This window comes from Vulpes vulpes, chromosome 3 (assembly GCF_048418805.1).
Source record: "Vulpes vulpes isolate BD-2025 chromosome 3, VulVul3, whole genome shotgun sequence".
In the NCBI taxonomy this organism is placed as follows: Eukaryota; Metazoa; Chordata; class Mammalia; order Carnivora; family Canidae; genus Vulpes; species Vulpes vulpes.
In genome coordinates this window covers 116,048,732-116,073,562 of record NC_132782.1, presented here as the reverse complement: position 1 = coordinate 116,073,562, position 24,831 = coordinate 116,048,732, and the positions used below count along the sequence as shown (strand labels likewise).

At 40.2% G+C, this 24,831-nt stretch overlaps 1 protein-coding gene and 1 pseudogene across 1 annotated transcript; both read left to right on the top strand.

Moving 5' to 3' along the window:
* The first annotated feature begins 464 nt into the window (after positions 1-464).
* CD53 (CD53 molecule) lies at positions 465-19,215 on the top strand. The gene is made up of 8 exons (XM_025996404.2): positions 465-609; positions 12,318-12,397; positions 13,174-13,350; positions 14,829-14,903; positions 15,441-15,536; positions 16,055-16,135; positions 17,408-17,491; positions 18,337-19,215. The coding sequence occupies exons 2-8, from the start codon at positions 12,335-12,337 to the stop codon at positions 18,406-18,408; spliced, it is 648 nt and encodes a 215-aa protein (XP_025852189.1). The 5' UTR covers positions 465-609; positions 12,318-12,334; the 3' UTR covers positions 18,409-19,215.
* A 1,759-nt stretch (positions 19,216-20,974) lies between these two features.
* LOC112918406 (aldehyde dehydrogenase, mitochondrial-like) lies at positions 20,975-22,581 on the top strand (annotated as a pseudogene).
* Positions 22,582-24,831: the final 2,250 nt, after the last annotated feature.

Sequence of the window (24,831 nt, the reverse complement as noted above, 5' to 3'; positions counted from 1 at the left end):
ATCCAACAGGAAACCAGAGATCTTCTGGAAGGCAGCTGGAGGGAGGGTGGGGAGAAGGTCAAATTAGGCTTAAAGACATTCCTGTCTTAGTCCTAGAAAACCTTTAAAAATAATTATTTTGGGGTTCTACTCCAGTTTCCAGCTACCAAATGGGGGGCCAGGCATACTTATTCTTGAAAAGACCCACAGGTAATTCTGAGGCACCACTTTGATTGAGAAGCACTGCCTTTTACTAGACAGAAATCAAGGCTGAAATCACCCCAGAACCTACCAGTGCTCACTGATTAGTACCTGAACCACTTTGGTCTTTGACTTTTCCTATGTTTCATAGAAGCAAGTTTATCTTTTTGGGTGGGTCGTGGGAGTAGATGTTTAAAAAGCCACAGGGGAAGGATTGCACCTCTAAGGCTAAAGAGGGCAGGCCAAGCCTCACTTCCTCCCTCTCTTCAACTGGGCTTCCTGTTGTCACAGTGTGAGCACATTTATTTTCCCTTCACTTCTCCTTTTACACAAATAGCCCCTGACATCCGTGTTACCAGCCTTATTGTGACCTCCTCAAGAATAATCACCAAGCCTGCCTAAGGAACTGAAGAAAAGTGCCTGCAAAAGGTAAGATTGGCTTGACAATCTGGCTTGACAGCAAAGACCTGAACCATATTATGTAAGATAGAGTATTTTAGGATTGTCTGCATACCTCTTAGTAGGCCTAAAATCTCCTGCAACTTCTATTTTTCAAATATTTAATGCAGGAAAGTAAAAAGATCAAGATCCTAGAACCCTTCTAAAGACAAGCAAGCCCTAAAGACTTTTCATTAACCAGGTTCCTGTTGTCTGATGCCTCACTGGGCCAAGGCATTCGTGCTTTAGAACCTAATTGCTTAATTGCCTCAGAACTTGAATTTCTGTGAGTTGTCATTTTTGATGCCTGGAGCCTTCTGTGTGATATGATATTGGGGAGATTTCATACATGCTCAGGTCTCTTAGAAGCCTGATTTTGTGATTTTAAAGTGAGGAGAAAACCAACAGCCAGAGCCATTTAGAAAGGCAGCTGGGAGATGGCAGTTCTTAATTCAACAAGTTTTCATGTTGAATTCCTCACTGTGATTCCTCAGAGCCACTAAAATAGGACAGCTGCAAATGACAACACCGAGTTCAGAGTCAGGAACATAGGGCATGCCCACTGCCTGTATATCAAGAAGTAAAAGCTGAACACCCCTAAAAAGATGCGTAGATTGTTTTCAGACAGAAAGAACATTGTGGTCCTAATGGTTCTGCTGAATAAGCTCGTTCTTGGTATACAAAACATAAATATTGATAAATGTATTATGACATGCACCAACCAACAAAATTTGATATTGTAATGAGTTCTAATTCATGCCCTGTAACTAGTGACTGGGGTCTTATGGACTCAGAAGGTCATAGTCAAGCTTTTGGTCTTGACTTTCTGTGACCACCATAGTCATTACTGGAGGTCAGGAGACCACGGGAAACACTAAATCAGAGCTTTCTCCTTCCAAGACTTGCAAGCATCTCAACTGATTATGCCCTGGGGGAGAGGAAAATCCTCCAGAAAAATACTTACACACCTAACAATGGAGGATGGCAATGCCACTGGGGGCTCTAGATTCCCAAAGTATCTCAGGGACCATTGAGCCATAAATTTAAAAATAAAGACCAGACTTTTTATTTTATTTTTAAAAGATCTTTGAAAAGATTTTTTAAAATTTATTTGAGAGAACAAGAAGGAGCATGGGGAGGGGGAAGGAGCAGATAGAATTTTAAGCAGGGGTTGAGCACAGAGCCGGATGTGGGGCTCTATCTCAAAACCCCAAGATCATGACCTGAGCTGAAACCAAGAGTCAGATGCTTAACCAACTGAGCCACCCAGGTGCCCCTTAAGATTATATTTTTAAGTAATCTCTACACCCAGTGGGGGTTCAAATTTACAACCTCCCCATCAAGAGTCCTATGCTCAACCATCTGAACCAGACAGGCACCCAAAGACCAGACTTTTTAATGAATTCATTTACTAATCCTATGTTAAGTGCCTCCTGGGGCCAGGCACTGTGCTTTGGAAGATTCTGGTGGAGAGACAAAATAGCAAGGTAGAGATTTGTCCCGAAAATAGTCCTGCCCTTAAGGAACTCCTGTGAAAGATAAGAGGTATTGGTGTTTTGGAAGAGGATTGAGCAAAAGCATTCTTAGCTGCTGGCTGAACAAAAGTTTTGCTTTCTCAATCTCCACCGGAATCTGCACTGTTTTGAAATTGTGGTTGGTTTGGAACAGAGACTGAACTGAAGATTGATTTCCTGTGTTTTCTGTGTGGGCCACAGAAAGAGTACTTAGCTTATAATGAAAGGATCGGACACCTTTATACCCAAAGGGAATGATTCAAAGCCCATTCTGTCACAGCTAGTGCTGCCTAAGCCACTTCACCTTTGATAATTTTCCAGCATAAACCAGCAAAGTCAAACTCCAATGGTCTTTGGTTTCTGATGTCCTCAGGTTGACTTGTGACCACCCAGAGGGCTTCAGACTCCAGATCTGAAGCCCTTCCTCAGTCCCAACCCACAGCATTTGAACAGGAAGGCATTGTGCTGTGTCCCAGAGAAACAGGGATAACCGATGTGCTTATCAATCTCAAAGCATTTGTAGATTCTGGTGTGGAGTACAGACACAACACACAAATACAGCACAATGCGATCTTTTCTATAATGGAGGTAGGATGTGCACAAAATGTCGGAGATGTGTAGGAGTGTGCCTTGGAGAGGAAGTGACTGCTTTCATTCATTTACAAAGTACAAGTTTGCTATAGAGACTGGAAGTAACAGCATTCCAGATGGGGCACTGTACATACACTCAAAGAGTGTGAGTTGCCCCCTAGACTCCTTTGAGATGAGAATAAGCAAGCAAGACCATAGTACAGGCTTTGGCTGCAGGAGCACAGGAGGCAGAAATCTCTTTCTCCTGCTTGGTTCTAGAAACAGCACCTGAAAGTGAGAGGAAAGATCAAACAACCAAGCGGGTCCAAGGTCTAGCCCTGGCTGTGGCTATGCCTGAGACATCAGAACTGATGAGGTGTGGCTTGAAATGAGAGTGAAGGGGCAGATTTCTTACTCCTTAATTTCAATTTCCCCCAGATTAGGGTAAAGATTGGAGCTCTCTGTGAGGTTATGATCACTGTCTCTCAGCTTCTGTTCCAGGAAACGCTGTATTGATTTAGTTACAGTGGTTTGGTTTGTGTTCCTACATTAGTCCTCCCCCAGTACCTCCTGTACTGAATGAGCATCCAGTGTGTGTAGATCACCCTGGGCCCACAGACTGGGTATCTGCCCTCAGGAAGCTCTGGGACTGAGCTGCCACTGCAGGTACAGAGCACTGAAGCAAATTAACAGAGAAACAAGACCACTACACAGAGCAGGCCTCCCAGGGTGGCTGTTGGACTAGAGGAGGCAAGGATTGCAGCTAGAGTGTGAGTGTGGGAAGGCTGTCTGGACATAGGCTTTGGGAAGAAGGAAGCCATTTCCAAAGGCACTGGGGGAGCACTCAGAGTAGAGACCATGGATCTCTGTGTTGGGATACAGAGGCAAGTCCTCTATTCATTCCCCACATCACCAGCACACAAGACCCTTCCTGCCCAAGCAGGAACCTCAATACATCATAGCTTCAGCCATGAACTGTTGTAAAGGAGAAAGTGCCGCAAGGACATATTTCTACAATCATTTAAAATAAGAGCACTATTTTCCAAGTGTTAGAATGCTGTTACTTAAATAGAATTTGGGATTATTTAGGTTCAAATAAAATGTTCAACTTGTAGTGAGAGCCCAGAAAATATCAGCTCTTCATAGAATATTCCAAACTGCTTATTTCCAGGTAAGATGAAACTTGTCCAAAGTCATAAAACTAGTTAAATAGTAATTCCTGATTCCCTATGGAATGCTCTTTTCTCTCCATTATACTATATTCTCTTTTCTTATAAACTTCCTATTAAAAGAGCATCATCAGACTGTTCTTTGTCCATAAATTTTCAGTGCATTTTAACATATGCAAACATTTAAAAATGCAACTTAGTCATAAATCTAATTGGTCTGAAGTCAATATGCTAGCAAATGAAATATTTGAAATATATTTAATTTGTCACACTTTCATTTGACATTTTATATTTCAGGAGAACTAGATTGAGGCATAGGATATTTTGATGCCTCACATCTTTTAAATTTGAATTCATGGGTTAATACTCACTCTATTAGGAGCAACTAGAGGCCTTAAGGAATTATCCCATGGCTCTTCTAAAAACAGCTCTTGTAGAATCTCAGAATTTATGCCATCAGGGAATTATGATGTAATGATTTAAAGATCAGAATTCCTTAGATCATGTATTCATATTCAATGTTCTCTCTCTGTCTCTCTTTAAATTCAGACTTACAGAAAACTTGCAAAACTAGTACCAAGAATTTCTGAACCCTCTTCACCTAGATGTCCCAAATATAACCATTTTGTCACATTTTCTTTATCCTTCCTTGGCTTTCTCATTTGGGAGTAATTGCTGGTATGATATCCTTTTCCACAGAGTGGTTTACTACGTATTTTCTTTTTTTTTTAAAGATTTTATTTATTTATTCATGAGAGACACAGAGAGAGAGAGAGGCAGGGACATAGGCAGAGGGAGAAGCAGGCTCCCTGTGGGGACCCTGATGTGGGACTTGATCCCAGGACCCTGGGATTGCGACCTGAGCCAAAGGCAGACGCTCAACCACTGAGCCACCTAGGTGCCCCTACTATGTATTTTCTAAGAACACAAATGTTCTCTTACATACCACTGTATAATAATCAACATCAGGAAATTGACACAATTACAATACTGTTATCAATCTATAGATTTTATTCAGATCCCATCGGTTGCTGATTGATATCCTCATAGTGACTGGAAATCTCTGACCACACCTTGCTTTTAACTGTCTTATTTCTTTAGTCACCTTCTACCTGGAGCAGTTCCTGAATTTTTCTTGTGTTTCATGATATTGATATCCTTGAAGCATACAGACAAGCTATTTTCTAGAATGTCTCTCAGTTTGTTTTGTCTCATATTTCTTCATGACTAGATTCAGATTATTCAGACTTTTGATGGAAATGCCACAGAAATGGCTTTGATTAGCCCACACAGAGCCTTGCTCATGCTAGATATAGCTTGCTTGAATGCACCATAGGTGGGTCTCCAGGACAGGGACCATCCACAGCAAAATTCTATGTATTTTTATTTTTTTTTTAAGATTTTCTTAAAGCTTTCATTTATTTATTTAAGAGAGAGAGAGAGAGAGCACGAGCCAGGGCAGCAAGGGGCAGAGGGAGAAGCAGACTCACCACTGAGCAGGGAGCTGGATGCAGGGCTCGATCCCAGGACCCTGAGATCATGACCTGAATCGAAGACAGACACTTAACCAGCTGAGACACCCACATACCCCAAATTCTACATATTTTGGGAGTAAGGAAAGAGAACCTCTAGAAAACGAGCCTCCAAGATTATCTGGATTTGTCTTTCTTCATTTTTTCTCTCCTCTTCACTTCTTCCTTTCTCTCTTCTACAAATCACCAATTTCTCTCCCTAATAGCAGCTTTGAATTTCACCAGACCACAATTTCAGGGAGGACTAAGATGACAAACACGTTACTTTGACAAAGTGATGGAGAGAGACAAAATTAATGCATAAATGTTGACAGTTTGGTTTTGTTTTATTTTTGTGCCACCTTTCCCTGGCGATTATTACTCCCTCTGAGAGAGACGTATTTGCATAACCCCCATTTCTCCTCAGCCACTGTTCACAGGGATTCACACTGAAAACTGGATGGAATCCTCCTGCGGCTCACACTGCAGGGGGTGTGTTGGGTTGGGAAGTGGGAGGCACAAAATGGAGCCCGGGGAAGCGGAAGAATGGTCGGCTGGGAGGCTGAGAGACTTTGTCTTGTGCCGTGTGCTTTGCTATTCATTAGCTGGGTGAACAGTGCCAGTTACACAGACTGTTTGAGCCTTGGATTTCTTGTTTGCAAACCGAGGTTGTTGACATCTAAGTTACAGGGTTGATGAGAGGATTATAAATAAGACACATTCATGAAGAATTCAATATTTTGCAGGGTTCAATGAACTCTATCATCTGTTTAAATTTATTTTGCCCTTATATAGGGGACCCTTGTAGAGAACAGATTTTCTTTCCTATTTTAGAAAAATCTTTTGTGGGACGCTTGCATGACTCAGTGGTTGAGTGCTTGCCTTTGGCTCAGGATATGATCCTGAGGTCCTGGGATGGAGTCCTGCTTTGGGCTCCCTGCAAGGAACCTGCTTCTCCCTCTGTCTGTGTCTCTGCCCCTCTCTGTGTCTCTCATGAATAAATAAATAAAATCTTAAAAAAAAAAAAGAAAAATCTTTTGTAAATAAAGGTCCCACTGTTCTACACTGACGAACCAAACACCTTCACAGGCTCTGTAGAAGTGGATAGGAAGCCAATAGTCACCTTACTGAATACTTCGTTCATCTGTGTAAATTGGCAAATAGATCCATATATATAGAAATGTCTAGAAAGGTGTTCACCAAAAATGTCAATGGTGAGTATAGGGAAGTGGATTTCAGAAGATTTTATGCTTTTGACTTTGTATTTTCTTTATTGTTTGAATTTTTTATAAACAGTGCATAAAACTTTTTAAAGTATTTACCAAAAAATGAAACAAGCAAAAAATTATTAAAGGCCTTCTGGCCCCTGAGGTATTTTATTCCTGAAAATCTAGCAGAAAGCCCAGGGTTGCCCGTATGAATGGACTGGTAGTAAAGCTCTAACATAATCTTTTTTTTTTTTTAAGATTTATTTATTTATGATAGACATAGAGAGAGAGGGTCAGAAATACCGGAGGAGGGACAAGCAGGCTCCATGCCGGGAGCCCGACGCGGGACTCGATCCGGGGACTCCAGGATCGCGTCCTGGGCCAAAGGCAGGCGCTAAACCGCCGAGCCACCCAGGGATCCCCCACCAAACATGATCTTTTAGTCAGTGTTCATTGAGCCAGGCACTCATCCTGAGCCACCCAGGAAATGTCATCTCGTTTAACCCCCTGAACAACATGTGAACTGCATGTAAATATCATCATTTTAAAGATGAGGGAAATTGTGAAAGAGAGGTTACACAAGTTGCCCAAGGCCACATTTCTGGCATGTGGCATGGTTTGAATTCAAAACTAGATCTGTCTGATTCCATTACTAGTGTTTATCAAATTGTGTTTTGTAGAACAATGTGTTCTCTGAGCTGTTTAGCCTTCAATATAAAAATAGGTTTATAGTGACAATGTACATTAGTATATAATGAGCTTCTCAGAAGTCATTCATTAAAAGAACTGTATTGCTTTTTCTTTTACTTTTATTTAATCCTATTTACTTCCAAAATTATTTGATCATGGATTCCTTTCATTCCCTATGGTTCTGTTTGGTTGCTTGTTTTTGTTTGGGGAACACAGATTAATATCTCATAAATATAATAGTATATGTAACACCAAAGCTGTCTTGCTGTGGCACCAAGATTGGGATCTCATAAGGCTGGATTGAATTGGTAGCTTCTTGAAAGTTCTATCCCAACTTTAGCTACTTCTAAACTCGATTGCATTCAAGACTAGATTTGATGGCTCTGAAAGAACAGGCCAAATAAAAAGGAAGGATTGAACTAGAAATCCACAAGACAATTTATTAGCCCAAGATCTTTGCTTGGAAGGAACTGAAAAGTGAACTTTATCCCTGGCCTGCACGAGGAGCTGTGGAAGGTTGCCACAGCTAACTGGAGTTTGGTCACAGAGGTTTCCTGGAAGCTGACGTCAGGGACTTTCTTCACAGAGCCATGAATCATGCAGCAGATTTTGACTGCAAAGAGGTGTCATTTCTTCCAGACAGGGGGGTTGAAAGGGGCAGGAGCCCAATAACTGACGAACTTAAAATGAAGAAAGGAAGAGGAAACAGTGCCATTCAGTCTGGTTAATAGGAAAACTGGGACATACACGTGGTAAAAGTAGTGACAATCTTTACCAAATGGGCAGATTTTCTCCTTCAAAAATCTGGGGATCTGGGGGAGTCTGAGCAAATGAAAAGTCAATGAAGGAGAAAGAAGAGGCTCTTCTTCCCATCTGTGAAAGGAAAAAACTCAATAAGGATATCCACATGTCTGTGGGCACTTCATTAGTTGGTGTTCTGTGGACCATTTGAATAGGAGCCTAAAGCAGTGATCATAGGATCCTAGGATTTGGGGGCTGAGGTGACCCTAGGAGGCATCTGGTCCAATCTTCTGTGTAAGTTATCTGTCCACATCCAAAAGATTAGTTTATTGGCAGGATAAACTCAAACCCAACACAGTGTAATGTTCATTCCACTATACCAGATTATGTAGAATTAATTGACAAAAGCTTATTGAATAATCTTAATTTTTTAGTGTAATCAGGGGACTGTGTTGGATTCTCGAGGATTCAAAGATGAATAAACTAATTCCTACCCTCAAGGAGTTCACATTCTAGAGAGGAAAGAGATAATTACAAAATAAAGAGGCTAGTGCAATAACAGAGATGTGCAGGTATTACGGGTACTCCTTGTGGGGAGTGGGGTTGGGTGTGGAGAAATAGACCCAATCAATGAGGGCTTACTGGAAGAGTGACACTGGAGCTGAGTGTCAGGATAAATAGTGGCTAACCAAATTAAGGTGTCAGAGGGGTAGAAAAATGGTAAATTCCAACAAAGAATCCCATAACCACAGGTAAAAAAAAAGGAGGCACTGAGACAAGTGGTCAATGTTGCTTCCTAGATTTTAAAATAGCAGCATTATCAAAAATAGCCAACTTATAGAAAGAACCCAACTGTCCATCAACTGACAAATGGATAAAGAAGATGTGGTATATATATCAACGGAATATTACTCAGGCATCAAAAAGAATGAGATCTTGCCATTTGCAATGACTTGGATGGAGCTAGAATATATGATTTCACTCACATGGAATTTAAGAAACAAAACAGATAAACAGGGGAAAGAAGGAAAAAAAAGAGAGGGAGGCAAACGATAAGAGATTCTTAATGACAGAGAACAAACTGAAGGTTGATGGAGGGGAGGTGTGTGAGGCATGGGATAGATGGGTGATGGCTATCAAGGAGGCACCTGTGATGAGCCCTGGGTGTTCTATATAAGTGATGAATCACTGAGCTTTACTCCTGAAACCAATATTATACATATGTTAACTAACTAGAATTTAAATAAAAGCTTGAAACAAACAGAAATTAATATTGTTCTTCTTCTACCATAAAAAAAATAAATGAATATTTGGAAAAAAAAAAAAGTGTTGGCAAGGATGTGGAGAAAATGAAGCTTGGTGCACCGTTGGTAGAAATATAAGTTGGTACAGCCCTTATGGAAAACACTCAAAAAGTCCAATATAGAACTACCATATGATCCAGCAATCTCACTTCTGGAATAAACTGGAGTGAATTGAAATCAGGATTTCAAAGAGATACCTTCATTCCATGTTTATTGTAGCATTATTCACAATAGCCAAGGTATGAAACCAATCTAAATGTTTATCAATGCATGAATGAATGAAGGAAATGTGGTACATACGCACAATGGAATATTATTTGACCTTAAAAAAACAAGGAAAAAAAAGAAAAAGAAAAGAAGGAAATCTTGCCATTTGTGACAACATGGATTAACCTGGAGGACATTATGCTAGTGAAATAAGCACAGCAGAGAAAGACAAATACTGTATTGTATGACTTATATGTGGAATCTAAGATAGTCAAACTCATGGAAGCATGGGGTCAAATGGTGGTTGCTACTGGCTTAGAAGAAAGGTAAGTAGGGAGATGATGGTCAAAGGATACAAAGTTTCAGTTGTGCAAAATAAATAAATTCTGGAAATCTACTATACAGCATAGTGACTATAGCTAACAATATAATATTGTACATTCAGAACTTCCTAAGAGGGTGGATCCTATATTAAGTGATCACAAAAAATAAAAATAATAAGAATGGGGATGGGAGGAACCTTCAGGAAATGATGGATATGTCTATGGTCTTGATGGTGGTGATGGTTTCATAACTGTACATTTACCCCAAACTCATCAAATTGTGTATGTTGGTATGTACATCATTTTTACATGTCATGAATATCTAAAATAAAGTGCTTTTATAAATAAAATAAATAAATAAATAAAAATTAAAAAAATAAAATATAAGACACAGGATGTTGCCATGAATTTGGAGAGATAGGGCAAATTAGGAAGAGCTTTATGACATATACATACATATATAAAACCATCACTACAGTCAAGATAATACACATTCATCACTTCCAAAAGATTATTCATGGTCTTTCATCATCCTTTTCTCCCACCTCTCCCTACTCTCCTTTTCTTTATCTAAACCCCCGCCACCATGACCACTTTCCTCTACCTCTATCTCCAATCGTTGATCTGCTTTCCGTTGCTATATGTTAGTTTTCATTTCTAAAATTTTATATAACTGGAATCATACACTATGTACTAATATTTTTGGTCTAGCTTTGTGTATCCACCATAATTATTTTGAGATTCATCTATGCTGTGTTGTGTAGCAACAGTTCACTTCCTTTTATTCCTGAGTAGTACACCATTGATAGCTATATCTCTGTTGTAAGATCATTTAATCTTCACATCCATCCTAGGAGATATAAGTATTAGTCCCATTTTACATAGGAATAAATTGTGACTAGAAATGTTAAGTAAGCTTCCAAATCTAGTGTAGCTGTTTAATGGCATATGAGAGAGTTGAATCCAAGTTTGACTTCAAAGCCTATGTAGTAAATCATCATACTTTTCAAAACTTTATTTATTTATTTATTTATTTATTTATTTATTTATTTATGAGACACATAGAGAGAGAGAGGCAGAGACATAGGCAGAGGGAGACACAGGCTTCCTGTGGGGATCTGAGGAGGGACTCAATCCCAGGACCCTGGGACCATGACCAGAGCCAAAGGCAGATGCTTAACCACTGAGCCACCCAGGTGCCCCATCATACTGTTTTTTAACTTCGCAAGTATATACACACACTTATAATCAAATGAATTTTATTTTAACTTAGCTAAAATATTGATGAAGAATTAAGAATAATCCTGAGGGTCAAGACAAGAAGGAGAAAGGGATAGAGAAGGACATAGTAAAGGAAAAGGAAAATAGTATGAGATAAATATACGTATTTGGTCTATTCAACAGAGATTATTGTATTGTGGAACACAAATAGCTCATCACACAACTGCCTACATAACTTATCCCTCAAGACCATCTGATTTCTGGATATCTTGATACTGTTAAAAGGGTACAGGCAATGGATAGTGTAGGCAATCTATACACTAGAAAAGGCATAGTTCTAACAGGGAAAAAAACAATAAATTGACGTTCTGCTTTATATAGCAGTCTTATGTGCAGTTTTAAAATGAGTGACTCTATAGAACCTAATTGTGTCTGAAAGAAAATTCAAAATTTGTATCCAGATGTCTAGAATTGAGGAAAAGCCTCAATTTCTAGTGTCCTTGCTGAGAAAATGAAATTATATATATATAAAATTTTATATATTTTTATATATATAAAATTTTATATATAAAATATATATTTTATATATAATTATATATATATATCAAAATTCCATTGCTATCTCTTTTCTTTCTCCATTGAATATTAGATAGCTAGTTTTATCTCTGCTATCAGATTGATATCTTCTGGAAGATAGCTACTGCTTAGTCACAGTTATATCTTCCACAGAAAACATCATAAATGTTTCTTCAGTAAAAGAATGAATCATACATAGGTATGCTCCCCCATTTTCATCTGGAGAGATTTATAGACCAAATGTAGTATGTACATGATCAGGAATTGGCTGATCAAGTCACTGAGTTCTCCACAACTGATGAATTCCTGACCCCTGGGCTGCCTTCTTGAATAAATGCCCAAGCATTAGTCTCTGAGCATTGGCCTAGAGACCAAATGTGATAGAGACTGTGATTCATTCTCCTCTACAGTGCTTAATTCAGTGATAAGCGTTCTTGGCTTGCTGAATTGGAATGAAAGTGAGTGTCCAAGATAAGCCAATTGATACCTTAGTTTAGAAACTGAGAGAACAGGGAGTTTGGAGAAATTTCCTAGAGGAGAGTTACAGCTCAAACCTGAGGTGGTGCTGGAGCTCTTGAACCCTGAATATATCTGTCCTCCGTTCACTGGTGCCACCTTGCAGAACCAGGTCACTTACTTACTCTTTTCTTCCTTTTACTTTTTAGAGCAAGGATTTCCCAGCATGGGCATGAGTGGCTTGAAGTTGCTGAAGTACGTTCTGTTTTTCTTCAACTTGCTTTTTTGGGTAAGTGTGCCTCTTCTGAACGTGGCTGAGCTCATCAAATCCAAGCTACACTCTATTTCTCTCTCCTCTGCTGAAGAGCCTGCTATGGAGAGCAACCCATGCATGTCTGAATGGCATACCCCGCTTACAAGAGAATAATAATTTCCTCCCCTCTTCTCATCCCACCACAGTGTAAGCCTGTAAAATTGAAAAGTACTAGTGCAGTTATTTATAGGCATGCTATTTCTCTCTCTGGGAACTTTAGGCTACTAAGGCTCACTGCTGACATCTATTGGTGAGAAACCTGAGACTCTAAATTCTGTGCATAAATGACACTTTCTTACTTCCCTCCTCCTCCGAATCCGTTGGATGAATAGCTGATTGAAAGGGAAGTCACCTTTTCTGGGAAGGTTTCACTATGCCAAATTCAGCAACTGAATTTCAAATATAGGATGTTTGTACTCATGTGTCTATGAGAAGATCCTTAAAAGTTTGGCTTCTCTAGTTTTCTTCCTAGCAGGATAAACTTCTCAAACAGGGCATCATCCCCTGTACATGATTGTGGTTTCCAAAGGGAAGACCATTTATAAGCTATTGTGGGAACAAGGAGAATGGGATCTGAAGCATGAAGATACTATATTACTCACAGTGAGCTTCCTCTGGTATCTGATATGGGTAGGACGAAGCATGAGTGGGACATCATGACAGTCTTGATAGAGCTAAGGAAAGGTGTGATTCTATTTTCAAGTGATAATGTGAACAGATATTCAAGAGTATTGTGGGATTCTTTCTTTCAGTTCTGTGGCTGCTGCATTTTGGGCTTTGGGATCTATTTCCTGATTCACAACAACTTCAGGCTGCTCCTCTCCCTCACACTGGGCAATGTGCTTGTCATCGTGGGCTCCATTATCATGGTGGTTGCATTCCTGGGTTGTATGGGCTCCATCAAGGAGAATAAGTGCCTGCTTATGTCGGTGAGTCTCTTGCAGCCGTTGTGGTACCCTAAGTAGAGAGACATGATGCCTGAAGCCCCAGGCAAGATGTTTCTTGGTGGCTAACCTATGGGCACAAGGAAATCATAGGATCATAGGTTTGACACCTCAGGCCAGCCAAGTCTATCTAGATCAATAGTATTTTGTTTCTGACTTGGGTCACAGGATAGGTAGAAGAGGACATTGCTATCTTCCTTGAGATTCATTTTACAGTGTTAATAATGACCCTTGTCATAATTTCCCTTTATGGCATTTCATTTCTTCATATTTGGTTGAAATCAAATGTCATTCATCTGCCTAAATGCTTTTCACATTGGTATGTATTTTTAGGATCTGTGTCAGAATCACCAACTGATGGAAAATCTAGTCTCTAGATTCTTCTTTGTACTGTGACCCTTCTAAAATGGCAGAAGATATTTCTCTATCTCAAATCTGCACAAGATACATAACAGAATGATGACTCAACTTAAGCGAGGTCTTAGGTGGCAGCTATTATGTAACATGAGAGATGCTAGAGCTTTTCAGTTGTTCCCTGTCAGTTAAGTGTCCTGAAGAACACATTTAGGCTTAGGTTTTGCCTGTAAACTCTATGAAAGAAGAGCTCCTTGTATCTCTAAGTGTACCCAGAACACTGCTTGATATAACAGTGTCACCCATCCATAAATAAGGGTTCCCAGTTGCTTTGGTTCTTCCTTAAGTCATTTGATTAATCTTCTTTCCCTTATGGATCAACCCTTAAACCCTTAAACTGGAGCCAAGAGATAGAGCAAAAACATTCCCATTCTCAGTTCCTGGATTAATGGCAAAATATGGGGGATGTTAGACATAGGGAAAGTGTTAAACAGATTTAAGCAGTCAAAATTAGTGTTGGGATAAAAAAAAATGAAGGAGAGGGAATCAGTGAAAATGTGTTTTCTGTAGTATGTGATTAGCATAAAGGGAGTAAGCATCTACAGGTGGAGATAAATAAAAGTTAGGACTGTGATTAGAATACCTCTTCTCCCCATCTATAAAGAGCTCCTTTCAACTTCCACCATCACCTGTCCCCCACCACAAACTAGCCTTGATCTTGCTGAAACAACCAGGACCCAAACTCTAAAGACACATAGTTTAGTTCAATGCTCTTTTGCTCAACTGTTTCAAAAAGCTGATGCCAAAATTGCTTCACTGATTTAACAAATAATGTTGCATACTCATTATGTGCATAGAGCTGGATAGGCACAATGGGAAGGGAAACACAAAGTTAGAAGACAGCTGATCTGCCCTCTAGAGATTTGGAATGCAGTTGTAGAAAAACATCACATATATTCCTTACAAAACAAGAGGCTTATGAAGATCTGGGCAAGCAGGAGTAGGAACCTCTGCACATGTGCAGAGACACACCTGGATACTGCCTGGGTGGAGTGGGAATGAGGGAAGAACTAGAATCGTGCTGTGAGCATGTCTCTGCTTTGCCTCAGTTCTTTATCCTGCTGCTGATTATCCTCCTTGCTGAGGTGACCTTGGCTATCCTGCTCTTCGTGTATGAACAGAAGGTAAGCTTTAAGGAACACAATTCATTGTTGTATTTCTGACTATGGAGAAGCTGGCACAAAATAAGTCCTGTAATAGAGATACAGGCAAACTGAAAGGATGGAAAAAAATTAATTGTAAATGGAGAGAGGAAAAAAATATCATCAAAGAAATTGTAATTGAGTCATGCTTTGAAGGAAAAATAGAAAGAGAGGTAAAAACAAGCTTATTTTCCTCCGACTTCTTTTTCTCCATGTGTTTGGAAGTAGAAAATGTCTGCTTCCATGCCTTAAGGAGCCCATGTTTTGATTATCTGTCCTCTTGTGAAAAAACAGAGTTCTGGAAGGATGAGAGACTACTATGTACTCCTTCCTACAATGCCATCTCAGTCTCAGCACTTCTCCCTGAATATAAACTCCTTCTCTGCACGTCCTTAGCTCTGAGGAGATCATTTGAAAGGGAGGAACAAATGGAACCACCAATCTATATTAGAAATTGCTTATTCCTTGAACTTACCTGCTTTTTATAATGTCTTCTCTGCTGGCATATGCCCTACCTAGCTGAATGATTATGTGTCTGAGAGCCTGACTGACAGCATCAAGCAATACCACTTGGACAACAGCACCAGAGCAACCTGGGATTCCATCCAGTCAGTTGTGAGTACAGATGGACTCCTCCTCAGCTCAGCCCAGACTTAATTTTCCAACCTCAGTGCCTGGGGGTTAATGGAACTTACTTTCTTGAAATGTTTAGAATCTAAGGTCTACAACTCTTAGGTCCAAAATAATGTCTAGCAGTCACAAAGGGGAAAGCACAGGAATCAATCTGATTGGTACAAAGTTGTCTACACTCTCTTACCCTTCTCTTATTTCCAGATAGGCTCATTATCTAAGCCCTACTTAGATCTAAGGAAGACCCAAACATGTCAGACTGAATCCCCTGAATGCTGTAAAATGCAAATAAGTTAAAGCCGCCCTTTCTACCTCAAGGAGTCTTATGTGAATGAAATGGTATAATAGATTTGAAAGTATTTTGTTCTAAGGGGCCATAGTAGTCAAGCCAATTCTGTATTTTCTGCTAGAGTCAGATCTGAAGGGACCACCTTTTCGCCAAGTTCTAGTTTTCTTTCTGTTGACTTTCTAACCATCAAATTTTGGGGGGATTTGGCTTTTAGCTGCAATGTTGCGGTGTAAATGGCACAAGTGATTGGAATGGTCACCCACCAAAATCTTGCCCCTCAGATCCACAAGTTCAGGTAATTTTTTGTCAACTTTTCTGTTATTAATCTCTTTGGTTAAACTTTCAATTATCTTAGAAACTCCAGTCATATAGGACTTAGTCCTCCCAACCAAAAACAAGGAACATTGGACAAAATAGAAGCCAGGAGGACAACCTAGGTAACTAGACAAATTAGACAAAAGTTGTCCAGACCACTAGATAAAACTAAAAAAAGGAACAAGCTCATTTAGACTAGAGATGGCATCACAAATCTTGCTACCCTAAACTATTACATTAGAGTAGAAAGTTTATGTGATAGTGACAGAGAATTATATCAATATTTTTCTTGAGCAAGAAGTTGGTCTTGGGGCAGCCTGGGTGGCTCAGTGGTTTAGCGCCGCCTTCAGCCCAGGGCCTGATCCTGGAGACCCGGGATCAAGTCCCACTTCAGGCTCCCTGCATGGAGCCTGCTTCTCCCTCTGCCTGTGTCTCTGCCTCTCCCCCCCGCCTCTCTCTCTCTCTCTCTCATGAATAAATAAATAAAATCTTTAAAAAAAAGAAGTTGGCCTTATGATTGAAAGTAAAAGTTATAAAAGCTTCCCTTCTTTCTGTTTCTCTGCTTTTCTTCCTTGAAATGGCAGCATCCAGCACCTTGGTGAAACGAACCATAAGTGAAGGAGACTGGAGTTAGGGGAGAGACAGTTGGTAGAACTGTTGAAACAACCTGCCCACTTAATTCAGACCTTCAGACTAGGTCCAGAGAAGAAGCCAAGATTATATTTCGACAACATTAAGTTCCTAAATTCCTGTTACCCCATGTTATCCACCTTGGGATTGTTGGAAAATCTCCAAAAATTTTTAGTTCTATGAAGAAAGACTAAGACACTCACTAACTAGCACTGCCCTGGAGTTTGGAAGGGCCATGATAGGTTTAGGTTTTAGCAGAAGCTGAAATGCAGCCAATCCTAGAATTGCATAGGCCATATCCCCATTTATTTGTCCCAAGTCAGCAGAGGATATTCAAAGAACATAAGGACATCTATTGCTGAAAGGCCTCTGAGGAGCTAGTTTAACTCAGTTTGTAGAAATCTCAGACTTTTGCATTAGGTGCCACTGTGATAATAACAACACCAGAAAAGTCTCTGGTTTAATATTCTCTACTTTATGCCTATTTCTTCATCCATAGGAAGAAAATAAAAATGGCCTAAGACTCTTGGCATAAGGCAAAATATAAACTATCTTCTGAAATTATCTTCCTGATAAAGTTGAATAATACAGTGGTATCATTTGTACTTGTAATTTTTTTTAGGGTTGCTATGCAAAAGTAAAACTGTGGTTTCACTCCAATTTCCTTCATATTGGGATCATCACTATCTGTGTATGTGTGATCCAGGTAAGAACTTAATCATGGGACTTTTGTGAAGATTAAATTAGTTAAGTCACATAAAGTTTTAGAACAGTACCAGTTACATAGTACATGCTCAATAATATGAGCTTCCCTAGTCATGTAGCAAATGATGACATTACCAATTTAAGGCATACAGAAAATATGCTGCAAGATCTACACGGTCAACTTATCCCTAAGATATATGAGTGCTTCATAGTCAAATTAGTAGTCATCAAGCAGACCCCTACTTTGGTCATTCACTCAGCTGGTAAAGAAAAGCTTGTGAGGATAATCATTCTATGTGAATAATTGGCCTTGTATGCCAAGCAGGAGCTGTTGATAAAAACTATAATCAATTTCCTCCTTGTTTCTCTGCTTAGTATGGTAAGTCAGGGGTGAATTTGGGATAGCTTTGTGTTCTTTTTTTTATTAGCTGACATCTCTACTATTTTTACACCCAAGTGTTTTGGGTATATCACAGAATAGCTAAGATTTAATCAAGAAGCTCAGAAGGAAACAATTTATCTCTGCTTAGAAACCAGTCATTCTCAAGGCATGGATAGAGATGATTCATTGCACAAAGTGTTGACTTGTGCAGAACTTGACTATACAAGTGACTTCTTAATGATACATAGATGTCCCAACACTCTATCCTCTTACCCTCCTGACACCATCACCCCCACTACCATTCTAAAGCTAAAGGAGAGAACAGAGAAGGAATTGGAAGTAATGGCAGGAAGGGTGGTTCCAGTGTGATAGACACTTTCTTTTTGTCTGGGGCTAATCTCAGCGGTTGTGGAAGAGATGCCTCCTCCTATGAAGACCTCACATTTTCCCATCTCTTTTCTCAGGTGTTGGGGATGTCCTTTGCGCTGACCTTGAACTGCCAGATAGATAAAACCAGCCAGACCTTAGGGCTGTGACATCCTACTGCCTTGTGCTGGAGAGGCTTATTTCATCTCGGGAAATGCAAAATCACTTATAGCACAAAGCCCTAAATGATCACCTCCTGGCCTAGTGTCTTTGTCCCCCTCTCATCTTTTCCCTGTTTTGGTCCCTGTTTCAGTCCCTGTTTCATAGAACCAGAGAAGAGGGTGTTGGCCAGGCATTTCTCATCTCAGGCACCAGAACAACCATCTACCCACTCCTGGGGGCAACTGTGTCCCTCAAGGTGGTGACACTAATACCTGAGCAGTTTTGGACATGAGAGGCCAAGAGAACCTGTGGCACTAATGAGTCAAGATCAAAGGATGGGTCTGGGACTTTAATTTTTGCATCTTCTTGTTGTCAAATAAGGCTCTAGTTTAAATCATGCCCAGTACACTCTCCACCACCAAGCAAAAGGCAAGCTGAAGGGAGCTCTGGAGCCAGACTCATTGGATCACAGTTCCAACCCTCTGCTTCCTTTTGGCTGGGCCTAGGCCTTGGGTACAGGAATGACAGAGTACTCTTTCTCCAAATGGTAAGGTTTCTTGCAACTTCCTTATTAAAGGGCCTTATTGATTCATTCTGTCTTTCCAGAAGAAACTGTCCAGTGATTCATATCCTGCCTTCAGCCAATTTCTTAGCCTTTGAGTTTTATAGCTATGGAAGAACTCAGCAAAACCAGTATTTCTGGTGGTTTAGCTGATAATCACATTTATAAGAATTCTGGTATTATTTCTCTATCAAATAAGGTTTGTTAATGTACTATTTTAATTCTTCAATAAATAAAATAGTTTATGATCTTAGTCATTACATTTTCATTTCTATATCTCAAATATATTGTCTGTGACTCAAACTGGTTGCCCTGCCAGCAAGGCAGGTATATTAATTATACATTATTGTATAACAAATAATTCCAAAACTTAGTGGCTAAGAACATACATTTATTATCTCATATTTTCTCTGAGTGATGAATCTGGGAGCAGCTTAGCTGAGTGATTCTGGTTCATAGTCTCTATGACAACAATCAATATGTCAGCCAGGGCTGCATTTATCTGAAGGCTCAACTGGAAAAGGATCTACTTTAAAGATCTTTCACATAGCTCTTGGTAGGCCTCAGTTCTTTGCCACATGCAACTTTCCACAGGGCTGCCCTATTATGATATTAGTTGGTTTCGCCCATTACAAAACACCCAAGAGAGAACATGAAACACAGCACCCCAAACAAACCACAATCCTTTTATAATCTGACTCAGAAGTGCCATCTCATCAATTCTGCCATATTGTGTTCCCTAGAAGGAAGTCAAAAACTTCAGCCCACAATCGAGGACAAAGGACTATACTGTGTGTGAATACCAGGGAGTGAATATCATTGGGCGCCGATCTTAGAGGTTGCCAACAACATGTCTTTTGGGCCACGGAACACTTAATTGGATTATCTATAAGCTAAATTACATCATCTGATAACCATATGTTATAAGGGATAAAATCAGAACATATCTAATACAGAACCAAATGTAGAGAAGGCAGAGAAAAGGACAGAAGAATTGGATTTTGTTCTTGAAATTTTGTGTAGGATCTCCCACCTCACTTTAAGGAAAATCGGTCATTTTAGTGGTAGTTATAGGGAAACCTACATATTTTGCACTTTCCTGAGGGAAACAAGGAACAGAGGATACATTTTTTTTTTTGCATATAAGTATCAAAAGTATCCTACATTCAACGTGAACAAAAAAAAAAAAAAACTTATTGTATCTTCCAAACCTGTTCCTTTTCTTTGATCCTCCTATCAGTAGATGATCCTATCACCCACCCAGGTGTCCTAGCCAGAAGCCTGAGCTTTGTCCTTAACTCTAGTCTGTCCTTCACTCCCAACATCCAGTCAGTTATAAAGTTCTAAGGATTCACATACCAGATGTTAAATTCACCCATTCTTCCCATTTCATTTCTTGCCTGTATTCCTTCAATAATCCACTATCTGTTCTCCTAGTATCCATCACTGGCCTCATCTAAGACATTCTCCATATAGCAGCCAAAATAATATTTCTAAAACATAAATATAAATATTTTCCTGCTTGAAATCTTTTGACACTGTATTTCTCTTCGGATAAAATTCAGATTCCTTATTATGTCTCTCAGGACCTACAAGATATGTCCCACTCAGCTCTCCAGCTTCACCTTTTGCTGTTCCTATTCTTTTATTCTATCCCTCAGTTTTATGTAAGTTTATTTAGTTGCTCTAAGCTTTATCTATACGAACTTATTTTTCCCATTAATCGAATGATCCCTTTGTCTGATAATTCTTACCTTTGCTGTAAGGAAGGTTTCCTTAGTACTACTAAGTTTAACATCTGTTGAAGTCTTTACAAGTATGAGATAGTGTGCTAAGAACTTTACACACATTTCCCCATTTAAATCTTGACAAAATGTCTTTTGTGAGTACCTCCATAATACGCTCATAGAAACTTTTACAGGTCTTATTACACTTTATTTTAATTGCTATTTATTTGTCTCTATTACTCATTGGCCTGATCAAGTTAGAAAAACAAAAAGAAAAGGTAAAAAATAACAATAAGCCCAGCACATGGCGTTGGCCTCCGTCCTGCAGGCTTGCCCCGCCTGGGCCCCCACCAGCAGCCTGAAGTCTTCTACAACCAGATCTTCATAGACAATGAGTGGCACGATGCTGTCAGCAAGAAAACATTCCCCACCATCAATCCATCCACCGGAGAAGTCCTCTGTCAGGTAGCTGAAGGATACAAGGAAGATGTGGACAAGGCAGTAGAGGCTGCCCGGGCTGCCTTCCTGCGGGGTCACCCGGCGCTGCATGGACGCATCTGAACCGCCTGGCGGATCTGACTGAGCGAGACCGGACCTACCTGGCAGCCTCGGAGACCCTGGGTAACGGCCAGCCCTGTCACCTCCTACCTGGTGGATCTGGACACCATCCTCAGATGCCTCCTCACTATGCTGGCTGGGCTGATAAGTACCATGGGAAAACCATTCCTATCGATGGGCACTTTGGCAGGTCATTCTATGGAACTTCCCCCTCCTGATGCAAGCCTGAAACTGGGCCCAACCCTGGCGACAGAAATATGATTGTGATGAAGGTAGCTGAGCAGACTCCACTCACCGCCCTCTATGTGGCCAACCTGATTAAGGAGGCTGGCTTTCCTCCTGGCGTGGTCAATAACATTCCTGCATTTGGCCCCACAGCTTGGGCTGCCATCGCCTCCCATGAGGATGTGGACAAAGTGGCCTTCACAGGCTCCATCGAGGTTGGCCACCTAGTCCAGGTTGCTGCAGGAAATAGTAACCTCAAGAGACTGACCCTGGAGCTGGGAGGAAAGAGCCCCCAATATCATCATGTCAGATACAGACATGAACTGGGCAGTGGAGCAGGCCCACTTTGCCCTGTTCTTCAACCAGGGGCAGTGCTGCTGTGCCAGCTCCCGGACCTTTGTGCAAGAAGATGTTTACGCTGAGCTTGTGGAGCCGAGTGTTGCCAGGGCCAAGTCGCATGTAGTTGGGAACCCCTTTGACAACCAGACTGAGCAGGAGCCGCAGGTGGATGAAACTCAGTTTAAGAAGATCCGTGGTTATATCAAATCTGGGAAGGAGGAGGGGGCGAAACCATTGTGTGGTAGAGGGGCAGCTGCTGACCGAGGCTACTTTATCCAGCCCACTGTGTTTGGAGATGTGCAAGACAGCATGACTATCGCCAAGGAGGAGATCTTTGGGTCAGTGATGCAGATCCTGAAGTTCAAGACCATAGAGTAAGTTATTGGCAGAGCCAATAATTCCAAGTATGGGCTGGCTGCAGCTGTCTTCACCAAGGACTTGGACAAAGCCAATTATCTGTCCCAAGCCCTCCAGGCTGGCACTGTGTGGATCAACTGCTATGATGTATTTGGGGCCCAGTCACTATTCGGTGGCTACAAAATGTCTGGGAGTGGCCAGGAGCTGGGAGAGTATGGTTGCAGGCATACACAGAAGTGAAAACTGTCATGATCAAAGTGCCTCAGAAGAACTCCTAAAGAACTCCACTAGCTCCCTCACTCATCCAGCGACTGAGGTCAAGGACATCAGCAGCAAAACCAAGAAAAATGACGCTTGCACACAAAAAGTCTCAAGAGAGAAATTCACTCATAGAATCTCTTGATCAAGAAAGTCCCAGATTTTGAATTGGTAAATCGGGGTGGGTGCGGGGCAAAGAGTATGGGGAGAGCCTTTTACCCTGCAACGGTACTACTGCTAGGTTTCAGGCTGATTTTTCAAAACTAGATTCATATGTCTTATCTTGTCCATCTGGTATTCTTCTGTAACTTGCCCTTGTGGGGGAACAAAAAGCTATTGTTTATCCCTGTACTAACAAGTTGGGTCAACAACTAGTGCCTCCCTTTGTATTCTGGACTTTAGTCATTAAAAACTCATTAAAAACTCATAAACTCATAAAACTCATAAAAACTCATAAAAAACTCATTAAAAACAATACTGATGTTCAAAAAAAAATAACTATAAAGATTGTGCCATGGACACAATACAGTTCAGATTTTAAGATCCATGAAACTTATATGATAAAAATAACTCTAGGTCAATCATTTTGAAAAGAAAATGTAGTTGCTATAAACATTTTTCTAAAATAATAGGAACCATCCAAATTGACTCACATAGAAAAAGGAAATTTCTAATTCTGATAAGATAGACAGTATTATCAGACTAAACTTTCACTATAGACAACTAAAAGTGCTAGATAAAAGTTTTAAAACATTTTATTAAGAAGGTTGTTGAACTGGAATGAAAGCAAGGAATACTCAAGCCAGAGGCTTTGTGATGATGGGAACCAGAGAGGCAAGAGGAATTTGAGGGCATTTGCCAAAGTAGGTGAACTTGAATTTCAGTTTTCATGGCACATGGGATACATAGCAAATTTCAAGGCCTAAGGCAGAGTCTAAGCAGAGATCTTACCTCTTTGAAGTCAGAGGCACCAAAGTGCTATACCTTAGTAGAAGAGTAAATTAGAAATGCCATTCACTTTCACCAAAGATTACATGAAAATCTGTCTGCAACTTGGCAATTTCGCTGAGGAAGGCAATGTCCTTGAATCCATAATTTGGTCATTATGTTGATGTAAAGTACAAATTTATACTGTCTGAGTCATCAGCAAACTCTCAAACTAAAATTTAGCTTTAAGTAGTTCCAAACAAGAAGTTATTTCAGGCTTTGGCAGAAGCAAAATGCACACTTTCTGAATGAACCCATGATAATATCAGGTCTACTGTGACAAGCAGTGGGTGTTTACCTCTCTAAAAATGACAAGCCTCTGGCGGTGAGACTGGGAAGTAGAAGGGTGGGAGAGTGAAGGAATTGAAACACGGACATCATTGCAGATGCTACAATGACATTAAACAGAAAATAAGAGCATCATCTATCAGAGTAACCTAGAAAATGATGCAGTAACAGAAAACAACAAAGATATATTTTTACTTTTGTTACATGTGTATTATTGGGAGAGGGCCTTTCCTCAATGAAGTCACTCAGATACCCTGGCTAATAGAAAAGATAGTACCAGAGAAAAGGGGGAGCTCTGAAGGCTCTTGCAGTAATTATATGCTCTAGCCTATAATCAATAGACATCACTTTAACTCATAACTCATTGAATTAAACTAGTCACATGGCCCCATCCAACCACAAAAGAGTCAGGAAATACAATTGTACCATGTGTCAAGCAGATTAAAGAAGATAAATTTGGCAAACAACTCTAATGACTATTACAAAAAAATGTTATGACCAAATTATACCAATTAGTCTGAATATCTAGGTAAGATTAATTAATACATTTTTTTTTAAAAAATGTATTCAAGAGGGACACCTGGTGGCTCAGTGGTTGAACATCTGCCTTCAGCCCAGGGCGTGATCCTGGAGTCCCGGGATCGAGTTCCCCACCAGGCTCCCTGCATGGAGCCTGCTTCTCCCTCTGCCTGTGTCTCTACCTCTCTCTCTGTGTCTCGCATGAATAAAGAAATAAAATCTTTTCAAAAAGCATCTGAAAACCCAGACACATAATCATATAATCTTATAATTTATAAATTCACTTATAATTGAGTCAGTGCTCAAAAATCTATCTTGAACAAAGCAGGCAAAAACAACTTCCCTGTTAAGTTTCAACAAACATTCAAGGAAGAAATTATTCCAATTTTATACAAACTCTTCTAAAAAATATTAGAGGAGGGACACCTGGGTAGCTTAGTGGTAAAGCATATCCCTTTGGCTCACAGTGTGATCCTGAGTCCAGAATCGAGTCCCACATCGAGCTCCAAGGTAGTGGATGCCTGTGGATCCTGCTTCTCCCTAGCCTGCTTCTCCCTCTGCCTAGGTCTCTGCCTCTTTCTGTGGGTCTCTAATGAATAAATAAATAAAAA